Raw genomic sequence first — 24,375 nt, 5'->3', positions numbered from 1 at the left:
TTTATTTCCTAGGGCACTTTTTCTCCTTCAGATAGTAAAGAGCCATCAGGAGTTACGCAAGACACATTTATAATATAATAAATCAGTTATTTGTGACAGAAAACACACAACAATTGCTGGGCCGAGAGCCCTTTTGAAAGCTTTAAAGCAATTTAAAGGCTTTAATCTTGCAACCCCATCTTGTGCAAGTAACCTTTATTCAGTCCCACTGGCTCCAATAAGACAACTTGAATCGGTATAGAATACTAATAGGAAAAGGGGTAGCAGGATTGGGCTTTCCATAGGGCTACAGTGATTTTATTTTATATCTATGTCCAACAAAATAAAACTAGAATTAGGATATTAGAAGACAACGATATTGCTGAAATGGACAAAAAAACAGTTGCCCAAAAGACTACTGAGACAGAACTCGACAGTTATATATGTAGGTACATCACATCATTAAGTACAATTTCTGATACATAGCCACCACTGTTTTCCTTATTTTAAAGAACAGAGGTAACCCCATAGAGAATGCTCAAGATTAGGACATTTGCAGATTTTAAAATCTATAGCCTTGATATATGTATCGAAGACAACGGATACCTTTTGATAAAGGAATGTAGCTTGCATCTAAGAACAGAGAAACATTAGTCAACATCTTGTTTCACAAACAAGATAATAGAATCACTGGATACAGAAGACCACCCAAACTTGACTAGAATGTTACAACCTTCTCATTTGCTGTGTTTTCACAATCACACTGATCAGTCTCAAAGATGTGCAGCAGCTAGTTCTGTCTTCCCTCCTGTGGTTACCACCTGGATTAGGCTGCCTGAGCTTGGTCTGTTCTTCCCTGTGATCCAGTCATAAAAGGTTCTGTTAAAAAGTATGAGAATATAATAAGTGTGAATAGGCAAAGGGTGTTAAAAAAAAAAAGTCAGCCTGCCATATCCACTTTTTTCTCTGTATGCTGTCTTTTTATTGTGGATCCTTTATAATTGTCTCCACGAGGAGAGGCCCTTACACTCACACGGAGCCCCACAAAATCAATAATGTTCTGCACAGGCACAGGTATCCACCCACGGAGATCTGATGGCACGACTGGGGCCTAGAATGTAAGTTCTTCAGGGCAAAGAGCTGTGTCTCATCTGTCTACAAAGCACCTATTGTCCTGTTGGGCTCTATCACCATGATTTTCAGAGAGTGTGCAGCGCTCTGAAAATTCAATCTTAGATACATAATAAATAATAAACGTTAACTTTGGGTGGAAGGTAACTGTACCCCGATTCTGCTCCTAAAGTTTGCAAAATACCGGTATTTCAATTTCTTAGGGAAAAAACATTTTAAAGATAAAAAGTAAATCCTACAGAAATATACTGCAACTGATGTCATCAAGGTAACTAGGCACATTGGGGTCTAAAACAAAAAAATTTGTTGGCATCCGAGTAGAGAACTGTTCTTTTCTTCAGAGTCACCCTTCCACTGAAGATTATGGCTAAAATAAAGTTAATATACTTCAAATATATGAGAAAGGGAAAGAAAAAGCAAAGTCACAGCTTTGTTCTCCTCTCTCATTTTCCACTTATTCTTTTCTCGCTCTTCTTCCCTCTCTGTCCATTATTTTTTCCCCTATTACCATCCTCTGAGCGTCTCCCAATTCCCTCCTCTCTTTCTTTCACCTCCAATGTCCTCCCTTCCTATCCCATCCCTATTCTTCTTGGTCTCATGCTCTTTCCCTTGTCTAGTGCTCTTTTTTTTTCCCCCAGCGTTTTTCCTTCCCTAGGCATCTTATCCCTTTAAAACACTCTCTCCCATCATCACTCCACTGAACTGCACAATTGTGGAAATGGTTCTTCAGGGCCGTGAGGGGAGCAGTGGGACTTGGAAGTCTCACAGGGAGGAATTCACCCCTCAGCAGAGGGCCACCACATTGCCTATGCTCAATTTAAACACTATTTTGAAGATTGGAAGAGGTGCAGAGGCCTTGTATTAGCTGCCTAAGGTGAAAGGGAGAAGTGGAATTTCATCCAGAGAATGCAAAGCATTCTTCAGGGCCCATACTCTATCCTCATGCTCTGCACAACCCAGAAGCCATTTTGAATGGTCATGCAATCTGACGCAATGCATTCTGGGGCACACTAAACCCCAGAATGTCATTACCAGATAGTATGAGAATTCCTGTGAGGATTCTCAAGAGGAAGGCACTGTAACCAGCTCTCACAATACTTGGTGTTTTTCTTAAAGCCCTGGCTCCTGAAGGTATGTGATTATGTGAGAAGCTTTCATTAAGGAAGTAAATCTTTAACAACCTACAGGCTCAGCAACCAGGAGGCAAATTAAAGGAAGCACAATTTTCAAGATAATCTCATGATTTTGGGGGGCCTGGCTCGTGATTTTTGAATACCTGGGCTTAACAATACAGGGAAACAGTCTTTGGTTTTACAAGGAAGTGTGACTGAGCTTCTTACAGACTGTGATCATTACTGAATCATAAAACAATTTCAGAGATAGAGATTTTAGGTTGATGGTGCTGGTTTAACTCTTAAAAAAGGGGGGGGGGGAGGGCAGAGGACTGTTTTACCCACTGTGGCTAAAGTTACTCTAGTGGAACAGATTATGGTTTAGTCCTTTTATTTTTCCTTCCAGTTTATTTACTTTATGCAGCACTCCATGCAGTCAGTCTCACACATAGAATCAGTTCCTATGTTTGTGAGCATCTCTCACAAGAGAAAAACAGTTTAAAAACAACCCTTAATATTAGGAACGTGTTTGTAAAACCACAGCGTCTGGCCAAACGGTCTCAGGAGTGCAGGTAAATAACTGAAAGTACTTACTTTTTTTTTTTCTTGAACTAACTAGATGTCAAGTTGGCAGTGACCTTTTAAATAAGGCAACTCAAACAGCTGTCTAGGCCTCCTCTGCCTAAAACCATCCCTGAATGGAAGATCTAACTAAAGCTCTCCAAACGGCAAGGAAATCATGAGTCAAAACAGACACGCTGTAAGAACAACGGTGGGAAGTACACAGCTTCAGCCTCGTTTCCAAGTGCCCTGGTTTCCACCAGGGCCGACTAAAGGTGAGGGAAGCCGGTACAAATTACCGGGGCCCAGCGGTCCGGAAGGAGGCCCGGGGCCCGGCTTCCCTGGCTTCGTTGGCCCTGTTTACCCAGTCCGCCCTTGCGTGGGCGCAAAAATGTTTTTCACCAGGGCCCGAACCCGCTCTCGGCGGCCCTGGCTTCCACAGGCTTAAAGGGAGAACTAGAAAACTAGAGAGATTTTTTCAATGCCCTTCATGATGTATGAAGTTGGATCTGTTTCCACTCTTCCCTCCCCTCCCCCACAAAAAAATGTTGCTGTTTAAAAAGAAACAAAATCCTACATCATGCCTTCACTTCCCTCTCTATGCCATGCCATCTTCGGCAAGGTAATGCCACAAAGCCAGCACCAATGTGCTGCAGGGCTCCCTACCCTCAGCCGAGCGAAGGAAGGGACGCTGAGCCTCTACCCCTCAGCATGGAGCAAAGAGATCTGCAGCTCATCTTGCAGCTTTTTGCTGCTTCGTTCAGGTCCGACCCTCCACAGATCTAGCCAGTGAGGACTTGACTGAGTGATATTACTCAAGAAATAAGCAGACAATGGCACTTCGGGGGGGGAGGGAGTGGGCACACAGAAGGAGGGGGATCTACCATAACACAATATAAAAAGGAGCATAAATGCCTCTCTTTACAGTTCACCTTTAAACCAGACTGCTTATGTCTGACGCAGCTGATTGTGATTTAACTTAGTTGTCCGCATGCTTTATCAGGCTTGCTGACTTTAAAACACTCAGGGCTAGAGCTGTAGCTGGTGTAAATTGATGAAGGGCCACTGAAGTCAATGAAGTTATGCCAATTTTCACCAGCTGAGGATTCGGCCCTATAAGCTTAAGCTAACGTCAAGGCACAAAAAATAGGGTGTGCACAGAAACATCCAAATCCAAGTAACAAGACTACCTATTTTTAGAAGAGAAGATGCAAAAAAACCCAGCTGTTTTAAAAGGAGAGCTAGGAATTGTTTAGTCATTGTGCATGTACTCACTCAGCAAGGAATTCTAGGGGTGTCCAGGAGCTGAAATCTGCGTCAGGCATTGATTTCCTGTTCATTGGTGTATCCAAGGTAACCCTGCAATTGAGAGAGATAAGCCTTTCATTTGTACATCATGCTTCTGATAAGAGCTGTCTGCTCTTCCGTTCTTTGCTCTAGTATATGCTGAATTTTCAGAACAGGGCACTGAAATCCAAACAATGTTAGATGGATTTCTCTTGAAAGCTGTATGTCTCTAACAGCATGTAATCATCAGTCTTAAGTTTTTAAATCTATATAATTAAATATGATATTTGTAAGGCAGGATCTTCAAAAATGCCTAAGTCACTGATATGTTGCTGAAAATCCCCCCCGCCCCCACCTTAACTGTTACTCTCTTCGAACTTTATACAATAACAAAACCTTTCAAGGCATCTATGCAAGTTTGGAATGGCCAGTAGCCAAGAGACCAGTGTGAACTTGGTATCTGACTGTTGGTGGTACTCTGCAGGGGCAGGTGTTAATTATTCAAATATCCTGTATGTTGTCATTCCCGGTCTCAAAAGAAATGCAGTTGGAGAAGCTTGTAAAGAAGAGGGGGAGATGTAATTAAATGAGTTCAGACAGCATTTTTAAGCCCCTCTACAGTACTTCTGAGCACTGACAATCTTCAAAGACTGTATTTCACATGGGCCTGGAAAAGAAATACCCAAATCCTTAACTAGGTTATCAAAGGAAATCACAGAAGTTAGATCTTTTCCATGTCTGTTAGGCCAGCCAGTTCATCCACCCCTCTACCAATGCAAGCAGCCAACTTATAATAAAGTGTTAATAGGCTTGTAGCAGGGAAAAGAGGAACTAAACCTTTTGTAGTCACAAGTCTTCAAGGGACAATTACTTTAACTGCCCCAGTCACTCTACCAAGAAGATATATAATATTGTGTACTACAGTAGAAGCTACATTTCTATGGAAAAAATCTCAAAAAGGTAAAAAGTTTGACAAGGCATATTTTCCTCATCTAAACCACCACTTGGCATTCAGAAGTAAAGTGTGATAGACATTGGCTAACTTTGCCCAACCAAAATTAAGGAACAGTGAATGCATTCAAAAGCACTTTTGGCTAAAAGAAAATACTGGAATGTTTTATTTTCCACATGATCTATAAAGCACATATTTTAAACAGTTTCATACATCTAATTTGTCACTTTTAGACTCCTATTTACACTACAAAGTAACCACATTTAAACATGGTTTAACCAGCTGTCAAGGTTAAATCATGGTTTTCTAACATCGTAACAAAGATTTCTTCTGTCTCTACAGGAAAGAAAAAAATATGTTATTTATTGTTTATAGTAATGCCTATAACATGCTAGGCATGTTCTAGACTACTGACAAGGGATGGTCCCTGTTTGGAGAAACCACAACCATGTTTAAACTGTTATTTCTGTAGCGTAGATGGGGCCTTAGAAAAAAAGTACATCCATGTGTCACTCAGTTACAGTCACACTTTAAAATTAAACAATGCAATAGTACAGGTAGCTAGGCAACCACTTACGGTAGAACAGCAAGAGCAGCAGACCCAGATGGCAAGCCACTGTTTGCACCAGCTAGACTCTGACAAAGCTGATGTACTGCTCCTTTTGCCATGCCATAACCAATCATCCCTAACAATTAGAAATAGAACAGATTAAAAAAAAGTTCTCATTGACAAGAGCTGTATAAAAAGAGACAGTGAAAGTTTCCATGTTATTTGGTGAAAGGAAGGTTTATATTCACCAGCAGCAATCTAGGAACAGAATCAGTCTTATAGCACATTGCAAGAATGTATACACATTTTTAGAACAACTTAGCAATACAACTCCTTTGTCATGGGTATCACAGAGCTCAATTTATCTAGCAACACAGAATTTTAAAAAATATTTTTAAAAATTATGATTCGCTTAGTTGGTCTCACAAATTGTGTGCCATGAGATCTGAACAGAGTGTTAAAGCACTTGTCTTTATAAAAAGACACCCAGAGAAGATATATCTAGAGCTGAGAGAACAACAGATTTTTCAGTTCATTGGCGATTTTAAAAAGTTGAAAAAAATTGTTTCAGGGTCAATAAGACATTTTGTTTCAATTTTGACCATTTAAAATTCTTTGAATATTTAAAACATAAAATTAAAGAGAATTTTGAAAAAAGCTGTTTCAATACCCCCACCAAATCGATCTTCTGTTTAGGAAATGTTATAATGAAATGTTTCCAATTTTTCAGGGTTTTTTTTTTTTGTTTTTCTAAATGAATACTTGAGTGAAATCTAAACAAATTTTAGAAATCATCATATCTGCCCTTTTCACCAAATTTTCTTTTACCCCGCTCTAGATATATCTACTATCTATGGCCATAATCTTGGAAACACTTATGCATGTACTTTACTTTAAGGACAAATAGTCCCACTGACTTTACTGTTAAGTATGTGAATAGTTTCACTAAACAAGTGCTTAAATGTTTGCAGAATCAGGGGTAAATACATACGGCCATATTAGATGAGTCCAGTGGTCCATCTAGTCTTGTGTCCTGGCATGTCTGACACAGACCTTTACCAGACGCTTTGGCAGAAGCAAGAAACCCCACGGTGGAAAGTCATTAAATAACTTCCCTTATTAGGTTTCTTCCTAATCCTTATCAGTTACTAGTTGAATTAGATTCTGTGGCATGAGTTTCTCTCTCCAAAAACAAATGTCTTATACAATCTAATGTAACTGTGGATGTTTTCACCATCCATATAAATGCCTGTTACTTTATCTGGAATTTTACTGAATTCTTGCACTCGATATCTTGTGACAATGAGTTCCATGGGCTAGTTATGCATTGTGCAAAGATGTATTTCCTTTGATCCATTTTAAATGTGGTGCCTACAGTTTCACTGAATGTTCCTTTTTTGGGTATTAAGAGAAAGCCTAAATAGAAGTGGACAATTTACCTTCTCTTTACTATTTGTTGTTTGTATCCCTTATATCCCCTCTTATTTGTCTCCTTTGTAAACCAAATAGTCCCAATCTTTCAATCTTTGCCATCCATCCCTGAGCCCCTTTTACTTCTATTTATTTTTTTCCAGTTAGCTGTAGGCGATTCATTTAAAGTTACTGTACTTAAATAGGAAAATTGTTTCCAGAGCCTACTGAAAAACAAGAGGACATACCATAAGACTGGGGGGGGAAGAATAGCTAGACTTCCATAATTACGAATAATTACAAGCCTAAATGTCAGAAGATACATTTGCACTAGTTGAGCAACCATTCTTTCCCAATTCCTCCTCACATTTAATAAGGTTCATGTGTTTTCCCACAGCACTGCCTGTCCTAAAAATCCACAATGATTGAAACCATCCTGCTCAAAACATGAAAGCAAATTAAGTTGATTCTCTACCCTAACAAAATGTCATGGAATTACTCCAAAGGGTTCACCTATTTGCATTTTTAACAATACATGGTCAGTCTGTTGCAAAAAAAGAAACAACCTTTTCACTCAATAACAATTTTATCTTCAGACTATGTTAGATGCAGCTTTAAACATGGGAATATAGAGGCCAAATCATTAACTAAAAAAACTACAGTATACTTTCCTAGAACATAATGGTAACAGTTAATTCCTTTAGCTTTGTTTTCAGACGTAGCTTGGAAGAAGCACCTTTTATCTTTACAACCTATTCCATCATTTTAACTTTTAAAGTTTCCTATGTCACATCAGAATATTGTTGCAGATATCTACGAGAGAAAAGTAACACTAATATAAGAGACATGGAAATGGAAGTTACTTCATTTGCATTTCAGATAAATCTTGCAGACTTTAAGGGATGTTAACCTCTGTCTTCACCCTTCACACCCATAGTCCCCTACTGCCTGTGTTTTTTAAATTGTTTTCAGACTTTCTTCTCTACAAAGAGCAAGAAAAACTGGAATGAGATCAAAGATCACAAGGTATATTTCACAAAAAGTCTATACTAAACAACTAATGGAGACAGAGGCTGAAGGTCATCAAGCTTATCTGTGTCTGAAGCAAGGTGAACTGGATTCAGAACATAAGCAGGATGGCCATGTTCAATAAAAACAACTGAGTCATCACTAACTTTAAAAAAAAAATTAGTTACCTAAGAACCCTGCCTTCCAGGAAAGCAAATATGGAGTTTAACCTTCTCCAAGGGTTTACAATGTTGTACCTAACATTTTTAATGTGTTGTTATTCTTAATTTCCCAAGCATTTCTGACTGCTTGATATACTAAAAAAGATTTCACCAAAGCCAGACAACTAGTATTTAAGCAACAGATTTTCTTTCTTTCTTTTCTTGCACTATACTTGCCATGGGTTTTGGATTGCCAACTGCAGTTACAACTTTCCTCAAGGAATTCAAACAGTGTTTACCATATGTATATGGGAAGAAATGTAAGGGAGTAAAACTGTTGTTTCTCAAATAAGAATAATTAAAACAATTATTGTTCGTGTCAAAGCAAACACCACATTTTGCTTATTACCTGGAGTTCCAGCCAAAGCAGCTTTTGCTCCAGTCAGAGTCAACAAGCCTCCTTCTTTCAGATGTTTTGTGGCTAAGTGACTGGAAATAGTTGACGTCCAAACACTCTGTTTCCACATCAGGTCAGAATTTTTGTATAAAGCTGAAAAACAAAATAGTTCATAGAACATCAGGGTTGGAAGGGACCTCAAAGCAGGACCAATCCCCAACTAAATCATCCCAGCCAGGGCTTTGTCAAGCCTGACCTTAAAAACCTCTAAGGAAGGAGATTCCACCACCTCGCTAGGTAACCCATTCCAGTGCTTCACCACCCTCCTTGTGAAAAAGTTTTTCCTAATATCCAACCTAAACCTCCCCGCTGCAACTTGAGACCATTACTCCTTGTTCTGTCATCTGGCACCACTGAGAACAGTCTAGAGCCATCCTCTTTGGAACCCCCTTCCAGGTAGTTGAAAGCAGCTATCAAATCCCCCCTCATTCTTTTCTTCTGCAGACCAAACAATCCCAGTTCCCTCAGCCTCTCCTCATAAGTCATGTGCTCCAGCCCCCCCAATCATTTTTGTTGCCCTCCGCTGGACTCTTTCCAGTTTCTCCTCATCCTTCCTGTAGTGTGGGGCCCAAAACTGGACACAGTACTCCAGATGAGTTGGGTCCATCATCTAGAATGCAAAAGTCTTCTAGTTCTAGCTTGTGCCTCACGATATAGACTGAAACAGTATGCAAATCTGCCTTACGCCACTTTGTATACCCCACTTCTGCTGAAATCCTCAATGACTTCAGCGCCTCTCGCCTTGCCCACTATATCTCCATTCTCTTTGGCTTCCTCAAGTTCCTGCTCAACAGCACGTGCACAATACTGTTACCTGACTTCTCATTACAAGTGTGACCACATCCCCTATCCTCAGCTAGTTCCATTGGCTCACCTTTAATTTCTATACGCTGTTCAAAACTCCCCTCATTCTAAAACTCCCATGGATTTGCTTTCATCAGTGTCAAAGACCCCATCGCTTTCTTTGCACCCTCCTCCTGTGCTCATCTTGCACCAGCTTCCTCTCTCTGTCCCTTTGCATAGTCTCAACTGTGATAGTGAGAGCCTCCTCTTCTGCAGCCCTTACCTTCTAGAATGACCTTTTCATCTGCAGGGAAAACAACTCTTCTGCTTGCCTATTGTTCTTAAGTTCTCACTCTATTCTTTTAACTTTGTAACTGTATTATTTAACTTTATAGTCCAGTTAGAGTTTGTATGAGAGAAGCTGTATAAAATAAAGTTGCATTGTTTTGCATAAGCTATAGGTTTAAGTCTGTTTAGTTCCTGGATGGGTGACCACCTGAGAAAACCAAATGCTCTATATGCTTTTTCTTTTCTGTGATCGCAAAGACTGCTCTGAAATATTTTATGTCTGCAGTGGTGATCTTTGGGTAGTGCTCTGTAGTATTACATAAAACCTAGTTTTTAAATTTCAACTGCTGCTTGCTTACTTCCTGGAATGGCATGGAAAACAACACTAACTGCTGGACCGCAACTATTTTTTCCTCAGGGGCTTTGGTCTTCTTAGATCTCATAAGCTATGCAGGACTGGACCTAGTGGATGGAAAACCCCAAGGCATAAAGGAATTGGTGGGAAACATCTTTTGTTCATCAGACTATTGTTCAAACAGGGGCTCCATCTGCCTACAGGCGGTCTGGACTGTACGACTGCTGCCTAGACATGTTCAGAATCTCAAGACTTCTAAAGGACTGGACTGCGTGTAGTTTCAATTTAAAAAGAGTTGTAGTATTACAGCTAGTCAGTTCAAATGAAAATAGAATTTTAAAATAATTCAGCAATCGTTAATGTTAACAACATATTAGTGGGGGACAGGAGAAGAAAAATTAAGATTAAGCAAATAATATTGAATACCTATTCCTTTAGCATTTAAGATGTTTATTTCCATAAAAACTACATTAAACTCACACACACTTACATATATTAATGGCCTGAAGTAGACAGGATGACGACCCATCCCTAGACATTTCCATTTGCCATCCTGATTGTCAATAACTTAAACTGATAGTACACCTCTACCCCAATATAATGCTGTCCTCGGGAGCCAAAAAACCTTACCATGTTATAGGTGAAACTGCGTTATATTGAACTTGCTTTGATCCACCGGAGTGCGCAACCGCACCCCCCTGGAGCGCTGCTTTACTGCATTATAACCAGATTTGCATTATATCGGGGTAGAGGTGTACTATCTGTTATCTAATTTACAGTATTTAAATTGTTTGACTACATTGTATTGGATTGTAACAGATACACAAAAAATATTTACTTTTTTATGAAATAGTAATGAATGTCATCTTCCTATGTTGTCTTTAAAAATAAGAAACACCTTTGCCTTGTATTTGGTGAGAAAGGGAGGGTCCACCAGCTGCTTTATATACTCCAGATAGGAAATTAGGCTAATAATTTTGGGTACCCTAACCTAAGTTAGAAAAATTCCATTCTGGCTATTATGAAATGTTAGGAGCTCAGTAACAAGCCATTTTAATGTTAAACTTGAAGACCTGCATCCATTTAAAAAAGCTATTTTAGGCACTATATAAAAACCTGTCAGTATGTGACAGTATAGTGCCACAATACACTTGCAGTGAAGACTCTGGAAGGTAGTGTTGCCTAGTGGATAGCGCACTAGACTGGGACTCGGGAGACTTGAGGTTTATTCCAGGCTCAGCCAGTGACCTTGGGCAAGTCACTTTAATCTCTCTGTGCCTCAGTTTCCCCATCTGTAAAATGGGGCTAATGATACTGACCTCATCTGTAAAGCACTTTGAGATGTACTGATGAAAAATGCTACATTAGAGCAAGGTATTATTATTAATCACATGTAACCATCAAACAGAAAAGGCTATGAAAGGCACTTAGAGGTGGTCCACTTCCCATTGATTAGGATACTATGTGATCATAGTAAAAGAGAGATTTCAGTCTGAGAGATCTACCTCTTACCATGACTTTTTCTTCCCATTGCATTAATGTGTTTGTCAGAATACTACTAACAAAGGGCTTACATTTAGCTTTTGCACTGCCACCTGCCCATCCTCCAGCTACACACAGGATAGCATCCACCTTCTGTGCACCCAGAAGTTTTTCAACATCTGCTGTCACCTTAAATATATAACAAAGAAATTATAAAGTCATTCTGAAAATACTGCACTGAAGAAGTAAAGATATAAATACCCAACCTTTAAATTGTAATTTTTTAAATTATGTTGCACACATGGTGATGTAAGCAGCTATTTAAAATTAGACTTTATGATTTTACTCACTGGAAGTAAAACAACAATACTGAATACTGAAAACAGATCTGACCACCATCATATGCTGGGTGATATCAGTGGAACTAACGTGTGAGTAAGGCTTGCAGGATCAGTTAGTTTCAGGGATCAGGCCCCTAGTTTACTATCTACTAGCACGTGGAGTTTCTCTTGGGACACTGCTTTCCAGGTAACAGTCCTTCCCTTTGTATTGTACTTTCAGAAACATAGAATGAAGGTGTAAGAAAAATCTGATAATGGAATAGCCTCGCTGTTGGTAAAGTTTCTGCCTAACCCTAAAGCTTGTACACTAAAGCTTGGGAGCATATAGTTTATACCCTCGCTTACAAGCTTAAAGTTTGAGGGTTTATACTTTTAACCTACCCTATTTTTGTTTCCTCTCCCAAGTGTAGGGCTTCATAATATATATTAGGACTGAATTTTATCTCTGTGGAACTTATACCAAGAACACCTTTTGTTGTTGTGCCAATTATTCAGCGACAGATCAGTTTCCAAGTGAAAAACCAGGGGTATAACCAAATCATTTCATGTTTTTAAGAAAAGACCAACATTAAAAAAGCAGAAATATGACAAATTTGAGGCTTGAAATACTCCACAATCTATTTAAAAGCCTTCTGAATTATACATGCATAAAAGTAACTTTATGCCTAATGACAGGTTTCAGAGTAGCAGCCGTGTTAGTCTGTATCCGCAAAAAACAGGAGTACTTGTGGCACCTTAAAGACTAACAAATTTATTTAAGCATGAACTTTCGTGAGCTACAGCATCCGAAGAAGTGAGCTGTAGCTTAGTCTTTAAGGTGCCACAAGTACTCCTTTTTTTTTTTTATGCCTAATGATTCAGTTTATCAGTTAGAGGACCATGCTTATATGTGAAGAACAAGGCTTCACTTGTGGATAATAATGTAAAAATCACATGTAGGCCCCAATTCTGCAACTTCTGCATGGGGATGGACTGTTGTATCTGCCTGGAGCCCCATCAAGCTCTCGGAGGCTTTGCATAGGCACAGCAATCTGTCTGCACACAATAAATTTCAGGATTGAGACCCAAGAAAGAAGTGGAAGGTTAGGAGACCAAGTTCTTAAATAAATTGTCACAGCTAAGTCTCCAGGAAACATTTTCATGCAGATAAGTTGTGTTCAATTATCCTATCCAACTCTATTGGCTTTTCCTGAAAAGTGCTGTGCCTGCTTCCGAGGCTCACAATGAAGGGTGTCTAAATAACCATGACATTAACAAAATGAGAAGCCCTAATTCATCTTGACTACAAATGTGGGTGAGAACAAGTCACTGTCAAGATTAAGAGATACAGGTAATGCAAAACTGTAGTACATTTAAAATTTGAATTTTAAAATGACAGTGTCCGGTAATTTAGGCTCCAGAATTAGGTGATTTTTGTGTTGTGTGTGTGATGGGGTGTTTGTTTTTGTTTTTTTTAAGTTTCATGGAAATGTTTTGGGCACCAATCCTGTGAGATGCTCTTCACAGTTAGACCCATGAGTCCGTGTTAGCCCCACTGACTTCAGTGGTACTCTGCATGGGCGTACAGGCATGCCCATGTGACGAGCTTGCTGCATTGATGACTGAGTGTTGACAGAACTATTTTTCTTTATTTATTTCTTTTCATAATTTTGCAGAATTCTGACAGAGGAGGAAACAAGGAAATTGACTAGAAACTGGCAAGTCTAGTTTCACTGCAGAAAGTGCAAAAAGTAAACCAATGTGACCAATAAAAAAAACCAACAGATTTGTAAAATTCTTTCAGATTCTGTCTACAGCAGAGGTTCTCAAACTGGGGGTCAGGACCCCTCAGGAGTTGCGAGGTTATTACATGGGGGGTCATGAGCTGTCAGCCTCCACCCCAAACCCTGCTTTGCCTCCGGCATTTATAATGGTGTTAAATAAAAAAAAAAAAAGTGGTTTGAATTTATAAGAGGGAGTCAGAGAGGCTTGTATGTGAAAGGGGTCACCAGTACTAAAGTTTGAGAACCACTGGTCTACAGTTTGTTGTTACCCAGATACAGATTTTAAAGATGAATATGGTTTTAATAAAAAGGAGGGTGTCCCTGGGCTCTCTGAATGTAATAACAACATATACATAGGCTCCATGTAATCCCAAAGAGAAAGAACAATGGAGACTGAATGAGAACTCTATCTTCGTTTAATATGAATACACTGATGACAGCCTTAACTGTGGGGAAGCCAAGTATCAGGCTGAAGATGACCTAACTGCATGGCCAGGGGGAAACAGCTTACAAGAAACAAGCAAAGCAGTCTATTCTATAATCTATTCTAGATAGGATTAGAGAATATTTGAAAATAAACGATACAGAGAGTTTGAAACATCAGATATTGGTCATCGGGGGTGACATACAGAGTATAGGGGGATGCTAGTATTTTGGTATTGGACAGCACATAACATATACAGTCTGCAGTGTCCCCAATGCGGGGTATACAGTGGGTGAGTTCAAGATACAGTCGAGAGGCAGTGGGGGTTCATCACTCATACGTACAGGTTATAGACGGTCGTGGGCATAAATAAATAAGCAGGCTGGGTAATGGGGATAGGATGACCCTCACAGGGCAGAGTACAGTCCTTAAGATATTTAGAGATCTGGTGCTTTTCTCAACACTTGAAAGAACTGCTCAGGCACCTTCCTAACACAAAGCAGCTGGCCCAGCGATTGAGGCCACAAGCTTTATTACAACATTTAAAGGAAAATGAATCAGTCACCTGATCTGCTTGCTCAGTGAAGGAGTCGGTCATTTTCACAACAACATTGGCATTAGCTTCTTCATTTTCTGCTAGGTCAATGCTGGCAACCCACTGATAACAAACAAGAACAAAGGGAGAGTTTTAGTTTAATGGATCATTTATCAGTAAATAACTGAGATTTTTTTAAAAAGTATTTAAGAAGCCATGCAGTCTGTACTTCGCCCACTTCACAGCTGGGGTGTAAAACCAATGCACTTGATGATTTGCAAGGAAGGCAGCAATTGGCCAGCTGCAAACTAGCTGCCAAGCTTTACTCGTTCACGGGGAGGAAGCCTCCCTCCTCTTTGGGGATTAGCTGCTGCAAGGGAGGGTTTAAAGTCTCTTCCTCTGGCAGGAGAAAGGAGTTCGCGGTGTGTCTTGGCGAGATTTACACTCTCGCTCGTCGGTTCTCAGAGCTCTGCAATTCCCAGGTCACTGCACGGGGGAGAGCCCTGGCCGCTGGGCCGAAGCAGGGCTGCGAGACACAGGAGGGCGCTTCCCCCCACGGCAGCTGCTCCCCCAAGCCAAGCAGCAGCGGCACTAGGTGCCCAGCCCGCTCTGTCGGTGCTTACCCAGTGCTTGGCTCTGAAATGCTGCACGCATTTGGCTCCCAGGGCCCCTCTGCCTCCATACACCAGCACCCTGTGCGCCTCCGCTGCCGCTGCCATGCTCCGTCCGCTGCCCGCCTGGCTCCCTCTCGCCTTCTGAGCCTGCCGCTGCCGGGGGCTTGGGAGCCCGCCCCGCCCAGCAGCTCCGCCTCCCCGCAGGGCCGCCCAGCGGCAGAAGGTCCCTTTCACTTCCCGCTTCAGCGCTCACCACCGCCATCTAGGCTGGCTGAGCAGCTGCGGGTGGCGCTGCACCAGTTCCCCCGGGACAAGGATCAGTGCACACGCCCCTGCGGCGGGCCTGCTGTGTAAGTTCGAGGTTTAAATAAGGGCGCTTGGTTGCACACCATGGATGTATCTATCAAGCGCCAGTGAGACAGCGCTAGGCAACAAAATCCTTTTGTAACACAGGCGGTATGTGCATTTTCCGTCACTTTCCGTCCTTCGGTGGATTGCCTTTGAGCTCCTATACAGATTTCCCACGCAACTAGGAGCCATTGTAGACTGGTGGCAGCAGAAAATTTCTTAAACGTCTGCATTTTAGTTAAAAATAAAAAGGTCTAGTCTACCAAGCAACACGTTAATGCCCCAATACTGCCAATCCAAGGAAAAGCCAGGGTGCAAATGGTGCTGGAAATTCAGTAGGAGACACTCAGTACTAAGCCAGTGCCCATGCAGCATGTTTGAGAGCAATCCCTCATGGTCACTACGGGCGCACCATTGCACTTCATGTGAAAATAAAGGCCTCTTGGTCAAACTGCAACTCAAAACATTACATCCTACTTACATTGCTAGCACATATTCAATGAACCTATATCCCTATATGTTAATTTACCAACAAAATGCAGCTACTTCTGAGGACAGCAGCTATTAAGCAGAACACTACATAATAACAGGGCAGGAAATGTTTGCTCCTTTTAATAAATTTGTCAGGTAATCTTATTCTCTGATGCTGGGCTCGGGGTAAGAATATGTACATATAGATTAGATAAAATAATATTAAGTAACCGACTGAATCTGCAGGTGAAATTTAGGTCCACTGTAATCAACTGAGTTGGAATGTATCCAGGACTCCAGGATTACCCTCCTTACTTTTGCAAATAGTGCTATGTGGGACCTTCACTGACAATAAATGATCAAGACTTTGGTTTTATATTTTACCCAAAAGACAGCATTACCTCTGACAGCACTAGTACCCCTCCACAACTTGTTTAGGCACTAGTCAGTGGAGTATTATGTTACTTACTTTACAGGGATGCTGGGAGGATTGATTGATTGATTAATGATTATAAAGAGTTTTGAGGTCTGTAAGTAAAAGTGCCTATAGACGTGCAAACCTTTTTTTTTTCAGTGCTATCTCGTAGTACTTCTGGCATCTACATTGTGACTGTTTCTGCACATGTTTACATTGTGCCTTTCTAAGCTACAACAAATTGCTTTGCATCCTATTTTATGTAGAAGATTAATCTAATAAGTCTTGGCATCCTGAAACATCATTTATACACTTCAGTTAACAGGCTTGGCGAATAGAGGGTCATCATTTTGTTGCTTACAAACAGTTCTGGTGGCTGTGACAGTAGTGACATTTAGAAAAAGGGGGACCGCAGCAAGCACCAAGGGAAAGACATTTGATACAGCTTTGGCGTCAGCAGAATTCTGTTGCCAATTTTTTTTCCACGCTACGTCCCTTTCACACAATTTGTTTAACTTTTCTTTATAATCCATACAACTGAATTGTGCATCTAAATTTTTCCCATGTGATCATTGTCAAGAAATTGGTGTCATTTGAGTATTTAAAACAGGGAACAATTAAACCCTCTGATGAAACATTAGTCGTGCAGTAGATATAGGATTACTTTCTGCAGAAACAAGCACCACTGCACTACAGTGTAATGAAGTTCTTCGCAACCATTTCAGGATGTTGTTGTAGCAAATCTACACTTTGGTCTTGCTTTTTAACCGTGCCTCTGGTTTTAAAATACAATGAGATTTAAAGAGGATGTGTGGAATAACTGGCATCTTACTACCTGTGGATTTCTGAGCAGCAGCAAAATGTGAAACTCACCTAATTACTGCAGAGAGGCCTTGGAGATGATTTCTTGAAACTACTAGGATGCCCAACTGCTTTAAAAAGACCTCATTTGCCTTGACTGCTGCATTGAGTTTTGTGTCTTTTCTCTTGATTGTCATTGCTATGGGTACCCAAAAGTGGATGACTGGCAAAATCCTTTGTAAAACCGGAGCTGATTTGGTCAATGCCACAGATCCAGAGCTAGTCAAGTTCATTGGAGATATTTACTACGGACTCTTTCGGGGGGGCAAAATACGACAGTGTGGTTTAGGTGGGCGGCGTTCCAAATTCACAAGTAAGTAAAGTTTTGATTGAATATATAAATAAATTCTAAGAGCATTGTAAGTCCTTTTGTTTGTAGTACCTGTAGAATAGGAATAGTTATTAAACTCATATCTATGGCTCATTTTCCTTGTGGCTTTAGGGTTCTGAAATATGAGTGAGAATTTTAAAAAACAAACATTTAGTTATGTTCTTTGGTACAACCTTGTATCACTGCATAAGTAGAGAAGAAAAATATTCCTTAATTATTATGGGATAAACTGAGAGTTTCCTTTAAATTCTGTGCTAGGGCCTGTGTATCTCTGTGCCACCCTAGAAGGAGTTCTGGGACGCAGAGACATCCCTCCAAGTCAGGATTCTCTTAGAGCTCCTATTTTACATGGGGGGTGGGGGAAGGGAAAGTATATTGTGTTGGTCAACTATCCTTCCCTTGTGTCCAGCTGATTCCAAAGGCTGTAACATAGAGGGAGGAGCCATGGCTCTGCCTGCTCCTTGACTCTCTCTTCTTCCACCATGCCCAGCTGTTTGTGGGTGGGAAGGGAATATTGGCATACCCCCCTGCTCACTCACCTGCCAATGCCTGAGCTCAATATCTGGGTAGATCCTGCTCAGGGGAATGGAGGAAGGGGCAGCTTTATGTCCCCTTAGTCTCCGGCTCAATCATGTAGGGCTAATTCAATCCTTAATAAATACAGACTTTCTCATCAGTTGCTATGCAACCTGAAGGGAAGTGCTATAATTACACAGTGACTACTGGAATGCATGGATATTATGCCAAAAGGGTCTGATCCTACAGTGCTTATGCAAGCCAAACTCCAGCTGAAATCGGCGGTACTTTTCCTTGCTAGGACTGCAACCAGATGGCAGAGTTCTGTAAATGAATATGGTATCGAGATTTCCTAGAGGACCACACTTAATAAGGACCCTTCTTTCCATTGCTTTAGAAACCAGGGCTGCCCAGAGGATTCAGCGGGCCTGGGGTCTTCGGCGGTGGGGGGCCCTCGCCGCTGAATTGCCGCCGAAGACTCGGCACTTCGGCGGCAGGTCCCGGGACGGAAGGACCCCCCGCCGCCAAATTGCCGCCGAAGACTCGGAGCAGAAGAAGCTCCGGGGGCCAGGCCCTGAGAGAGTTTTCCGGGGCCCCTGGAGCGAGTGAAGGACCCCACTCCAGGGGCCCCGAAAAACTCTTGTGGGGGCCCCGAAAAACTCTTGTGGGGGCCCCTGCAGGGCCTGGGGCAAATTGCCCCACTTGCCCCCCCTCTGGGCAGCCCTGTTAGAAACAAGTTACTGAGCAGACCCCCAAACCCAGTGGCCTCAGAGAACTGTGTGATGGGTTATCTGCCCCCAGCCCTTGAGGAGGATGCACAGGAGCTCTCGTCAGCCTTTTTCCCTCCTCCACCTACAAATCTGCAGGCTTAGTCAAAGTTTGCCCTGTATGTTTTGTCCTTATGCCTCCTCCCCTAATAAACTGCTTCATATTAGTGTTCCCAGTATCACACCGACAGTGTGTCCCACAGAAGGCCCTACCATGATAATTATTCTCTAATAACACAGGATACTAGTTTGTCTCCACACTGCTCAGGTATCCTCCTACCTCCCCAACTCTCCTTCCCTCTGCTGGTCCTGTTCTTCCGCAGTCTCCAGTTTATAGCAAAGCCTGTCAGTGTGGTGATTACTTTTTTAGTTTTTTTAACCCAATTAACAACCCAAAAATTAAATAATGGAATCATAAACTTTAAAAATACACATGCTTGAAGAGCACTGAGTTTTTCAGAGTAATCCAATCGACTTGGGTCTATGGAGGCATGGATGCCTCAGAGAAGTGGAAGAGTTGCAAGGGATCTTGCATGTGTTACTTCACATAGAGCCACATAAAACCTAAGGCCAGCCCAGACTGAGATGCTCTGCAAACTTTATATAAAATCTAACTAAAACTTGGCCAGTGGCCCAGCAAAGCTAGCTGTTACCTAAACTACAACTTAGCCAAACATAGAAAAGAAGAAGGTGAAAGGGGGAGGCTAAAATGGTCAGTGATATACTGACCCAAATAAAAAGGCCTTAGACCATGCCTGAAAAACAGTCATAGAAGGATTCTGCTGAACAGCTTCTTGATTCTGTAGATGGGGTCCCTAAACAGAGAATGGCGGTTCCCTTGCCTTGTTCAGAGTCAACCTGAAAAAGGAGACTGAGAAAACTCATCTCACTGCAGATACATTGGAGGGAACACAGAGGAAACCATGGGCTTAGATTATTAAGAGCTTTTTATAGGTTGGGCCTGCAGACATGAACTGGCAGGGCAAGGAGCCAGAAAAGGAATTGGGGTTGTGGGAGGGACTGGAAACAAGTGGATGTGGGGAAGACTGAGATTAGATGAGATGTCGAGGGAGACTGGGACTGGCTAGGCAAAGAGACTGAGAACCAGTGGGGCATGGGTAAGGAGGGAAAAGGGGAAGGGGAAAGATTTATCTGCTGAGCAACCAGGGAGCAGGGGGAGAACTGGTACTGATTAGGGAAAGGAACTGGAACAAGGACACAGAGACTGGATGGAGAAAGATTTGGACTACAAACAAGTGGGGATAGGGTCTATGGCGGGAGGGGGGCAGTGACTGCATGCCAGGTGGGGATGATCGATCGCATGAGGAGCTGGGAGTGGCAGGGAACTGGGATTAGCTGGGCAAGGAGTTGGGGGAGGGGGGCCTGAGAAGGGGAGATTGGAGGGGTGGGATTAAGACTTGATGGGCAGGGAGACTGGGTGAGAAGCCTGAGAAATAGTGAATGGGACTGGCTAAAATGAGACTGAGATGACGAGCCGGGTAGGGAAAAGAAGGGACCGGACTGGGACAGGTTGGAGGGAACAGGGTAGCAGGGGTTATGCTTGAGGGGAATGGGCAGAACTGTCCGGACCCATGGGAGCATGGAATGAGGCAGGAGTCCTGTGGAAAAAATAGTATGTGACTCTGTAATTAAAGGCTGTATTATAATGCATACAGACATGGGGAACAGGCAGCCTTAACTGTGACATTTTCTAACTTTTGCATACTGGACTTTGCAACTTTAATAATGTTCTTTTTTTTTTAATTTTAATTTTTTTTTTTGTGGTGGTATCAAGACAGAAGTAACTTGTTCATTAGCACTATCTATTGGGACTGCAGTATCATATCTAGCCTGCTTAAGGCAGCCTGGCCTGTAGTGAAGTCTCCTAGGCTTACAGCCTGATTCAGCAAGGCACCTAATCACATTTAGTTGTTGTATAAGTTCAATACAGATACATAACTATTAGAAATGAGCTCATGGCACCGGGTTTCTGTCTACATTTGGAACTAGGTGTATGATTCCCAGCTCACATAGGCATAGTTGCCCTAGCTCCAATCAAGCTAGCATGCTAAAAATAATAATGTAGCTGAAGTAGCATGGGGATCAGTGAGCAGTCACATAGGCTAGCTGCCTTGTGTACAAACACACCTGGGCCACAAGGGTGCATAATCTGGGCGGGTAGCCCGTGCTGCTGCTCGCCACTGCCCATGTCACAGCAGCTACGCCACTGTTTTTAGCACACTAGCTCAGTGACCGCTAGTGTGAATATGTCTACTCGAATTGGGAAATCACACTCCCAGCTCATAGCATAGACATATTCTGTATCTGAATTTCCCCAAAATTCAGGGAGATACAGGGTCAAAATTCTGCTCCTCTGATGTAGTGAGCAGATAAATTCATCCCTCATAAACTAACACACCTGTATCTACCCAGATTGATTCCGCCCGTAAATAATGCCTTGTTAATTTGAATGAAAAGCAGTTTATAGCATCAGTATAATGTGTATCCTGTAATTTTCACAGGAAGATTTATACACTGAATAACTGAATATTTGTTTCTTGCCAGTTTTCCCTCATCTGGTGAAAAAGCTGAATGCAGGCCTTCATGTGATGATTTTAATCTTCCTTTGTGCGGCCATTTCCTTTGCTCTGGTCAGTTTTGGATTCTGCATTCTCAATGCAATAAAAGTTCCATACCGAGCTATTAAAGGTCCAGCAGGTATTTGCCTATGGAATTTACTTGCAGGTAATATAATTTTAAATTATTTTTACTACCAACCACATTTGAATAAAATGGTAAAAGTAAATGTGTACAAAAATGAAAACATCTTCTCCTTGCCATATCTGTATTTCTCCTTGGCTTAATATACTTGTGTGCAAAAATAGTTAGCACTAAATTCCCTTGTATTAGAATAAAACTATTAGAAGGCATTTCAGCCTTCAGCATATTGTAGATTGTTTTGTATGAACAGGGAATTCACATATATAGCCTCAATATCACATACAAGAGAACTTTAATAGAAACATAACATTGGTGCAATGCTTGGTCACCTAACTAATAAAGGCCCCAGTTCAGGAAAGCACTTAGGTACATCCTTAAATCCATTCTTAATCTGGATAGCATTATATATGTGTTTAACTTTAAGCATGTGCTTAAATCATGTTTTTGTGAATCACAACCAAAATGTCTGACTTGTTTTGAAAATGATTAAGTATTTTTTCATTCTGTTGCAGGAGGCTTTACAGCACTGGCAGTCGCTAGCTTTATAGCTGCTGTTAAACTTCATCGCCTAACAGAAAGAATTGCCAATTTCCAGGAAAATGTCTTTCAGTTTGTAATTTTGGAAGAACAGTATGAAAGCTCCATTTGGCTTTGTGTGGCTAGTGCTACATCTCATGTAGTAAATTTGTTGCTAATAGCCATAAGTGGGGTTCGTTTCCCTGAATTCAAGACTAAAACAGAAGAGGCGACTGTTACAGCAGAAGATATCATGTACTGATAACCTTCACCTACATAAAACTAGTTCTACAAAGTGAACTCTCATGATAAGAACAGCTCCTTGGTTCTCCAATTTTTTAACTGGATGGAGATTGTTGCTGTCATGGAAAGTAAAACTGCCACTTGCAGAAATATACAGTATTTTTTAGGCCAGTTGTCAGTACCAGCAATTAATATTCACTGCATGGAAGACAAACTATAGAAACCTAATGATTGAAAAACTAACTAATATGAACAACAATAAAGTTATTTTCTATAATATTTTTCATCTTAAATATTTTACATATTTGAGTTAAAGTATGTTTTCACCAAAACCAAAAAGTGAACTATAGGGTAAGGAAGAGAATACATAAATCGCAATACTTCGGCCTTTAATTTACTAGAATGTATTTTTATTTCAAAGCAGGAAGAACAGACACAGGATTTAAGGTTTTATCCAGAGTTGCAAGCTATTTCCTCAGAATTCTCTAGAAAATCTGTGAGGGCCAAGTACACCTTGTTTATTGATATGCTACAGAACTGGAAAAGTAAACTCCATTACCTGGAAGACTGAAATGTAAGGGAAAGCACCAAGAACTTGTGGAAAGATTTAGAAACTTAGAAACAAATATCAAAAGCTAGACTCTAGAGGAGTGGAAAGAAAAAGAATATGGAATATTATAAGAAGAATATTCTTAGGGAAGAATAATAGCATCTAAGAAAAGTGAAGAGCTGGAAAGTGAAGAGCTCTCTAGCCAATGATGGGCAAAATGTTTGTACACAGACTCTAAATAATATTAGGATTGTTATGATAACTTGAAGATTCATATTCTGACAGACTTATGGTCCTCGGGCCTCTGCCAATTCTTGTTTTTATCTGAAATTAAGTACAAAATGTTGTCTGATGAAACAGTATTAAAATGAAAAAATGTTATACTAAAATGGTTGGATGTGTGGAAAATTTTGTTTGTGTGAAATACCAGCACTACCACAAGCATTTAATCAACTGAGTCACAACTGATGTGTCATAAACTGAAAATTATCAAGCCTTAAAGTGAACAAGAGACTTCTTCAGTTTAACTAGCATAGTGAAACAAACTAGATTCCTAAACTATTTATAGATGACAATTACAGAAAATTGGATGTAAATAATTTATTTGAATTCATGAAAAACTCTTTTGGTAAAGCTACCGTCCCAAATTAATTCTTAAAACACATTTTATTTGTAGTCATCTGATCCGGGGCGGCTCCAGGCCCCAGCACGCCAAGCGCGTGCTTGGGGCGGCATGCCACGGGGGGCGCTCTGCCAGTCGCCGGGAGGGCGGCAGGCAGACAGCCTTCGGCGGCATGCCTCCGGAGGGTCCGCTGGTCCTGCAGCTTCAGTGGAGCCGTGGGACCAGCCGACCCTCCGCAGGCACGCCTGCGGGAGGTCCACCGGAGCCGCGGGACCAGCGACCGGCAGAGTGCCCCCGTGGCATGCCGCCATGCTTGGGACGGCGAAATGTCTAGAGCCACCCCTGCATCTCATTAATGGAAAACTGCTATATTTTGTAAATTGCAAATATAAATCTTTATTTTAGTCAAAGCCGCTATCAAAAGAGATATGAAAATCTTTTAGAAGAAAGATCTGAATAGTTCTTATACTGCTGCAGGATATTTTAAGAAAATCCTTCATTTTTATATGAAAATCCCTCTACACTGAAAAAATAATTTTAAAAGCAAAGGTCAAACTTGGGTACTTACATTTAGGTAAAATTCTGTATCTGATTCCAGACAGAGCAGCTGGAAACTGGAAACTTATTCCATAAGCATTCAAAAAATTCACCCATAAAGATTATAAAATAGCAGGGTAAGGAAAGCAGCGGGAATTTTTGATGCTTTTGGAGCGCTATTATCATCAGCTTTGCATGAGTGAGAATCTAGAGTCAATAAAGGAGATGTTTCCTAACCTATAAGCTATAACAGCCAATTTTGTCTTGTATTTGTTTTACATTTG

The 24,375-nt window shown here is 41.1% G+C and overlaps 2 protein-coding genes across 4 annotated transcripts; one reads left to right on the top strand and one right to left on the bottom strand.

The window, feature by feature from the left end:
- Positions 1-479: 479 nt before the first annotated feature.
- Positions 480-15,508, bottom strand: QDPR (quinoid dihydropteridine reductase). The gene is made up of 7 exons (XM_039542542.1): positions 15,203-15,508; positions 14,610-14,702; positions 11,609-11,705; positions 8,561-8,701; positions 5,600-5,708; positions 4,059-4,142; positions 480-858 (listed from the first exon to the last, which is right to left on the bottom strand). The coding sequence occupies exons 1-7, from the start codon at positions 15,296-15,298 to the stop codon at positions 753-755; spliced, it is 726 nt and encodes a 241-aa protein (XP_039398476.1). The 5' UTR covers positions 15,299-15,508; the 3' UTR covers positions 480-752.
- Positions 1,921-23,280, top strand: CLRN2 (clarin 2). Of its 3 annotated transcripts, XM_039542544.1 has the most exons (5): positions 1,921-2,241; positions 2,842-3,058; positions 17,445-17,601; positions 21,468-21,647; positions 22,136-23,280. In XM_039542544.1, the coding sequence occupies exons 3-5, from the start codon at positions 17,448-17,450 to the stop codon at positions 22,399-22,401; spliced, it is 600 nt and encodes a 199-aa protein (XP_039398478.1). In that variant the 5' UTR covers positions 1,921-2,241; positions 2,842-3,058; positions 17,445-17,447; the 3' UTR covers positions 22,402-23,280. The 3 variants fall into 3 exon arrangements, 2 of the variants coding, with proteins under 2 accessions (XP_039398478.1, XP_039398477.1); XR_005599814.1 differs by lacking the exons at positions 17,445-17,601; positions 21,468-21,647; positions 22,136-23,280 and adding an exon at positions 13,513-13,619 and having other exon boundaries at positions 1,929-2,241; XM_039542543.1 differs by lacking the exons at positions 1,921-2,241; positions 2,842-3,058 and having other exon boundaries at positions 17,096-17,601.
- Positions 23,281-24,375: the final 1,095 nt, after the last annotated feature.

The sequence above is a fragment of the Mauremys reevesii genome, linkage group 5 (genome assembly GCF_016161935.1).
Source record: "Mauremys reevesii isolate NIE-2019 linkage group 5, ASM1616193v1, whole genome shotgun sequence".
NCBI lineage: Eukaryota > Metazoa > Chordata > Testudines > Geoemydidae > Mauremys > Mauremys reevesii.
This window is presented reverse-complemented; position numbering and strand designations above follow the sequence as displayed.

Coding starts and splice junctions, on each gene's coding strand:
- QDPR (XM_039542542.1), bottom strand. CDS start 15,298: ATGGCAGCGGCAGCGGAGGCGCACAGGGTGCTGGTGTATGGAGGCAGA. Junction 11,706..14,609: donor TCACTGAGCAAGCAGATCAG/GTGACTGATTCA, acceptor TATATATTTAAG/GTGACAGCAGATGTTGAAAA. Junction 5,709..8,560: donor TGCTTTGGCTGGAACTCCAG/GTAATAAGCAAA, acceptor TCTAATTGTTAG/GGATGATTGGTTATGGCATG.
- CLRN2 (XM_039542543.1), top strand. CDS start 17,349: ATGCCCAACTGCTTTAAAAAGACCTCATTTGCCTTGACTGCTGCATTG. Junction 17,602..21,467: donor GCGGCGTTCCAAATTCACAA/GTAAGTAAAGTT, acceptor GTTTCTTGCCAG/TTTTCCCTCATCTGGTGAAA. Junction 21,648..22,135: donor CCTATGGAATTTACTTGCAG/GTAATATAATTT, acceptor ATTCTGTTGCAG/GAGGCTTTACAGCACTGGCA.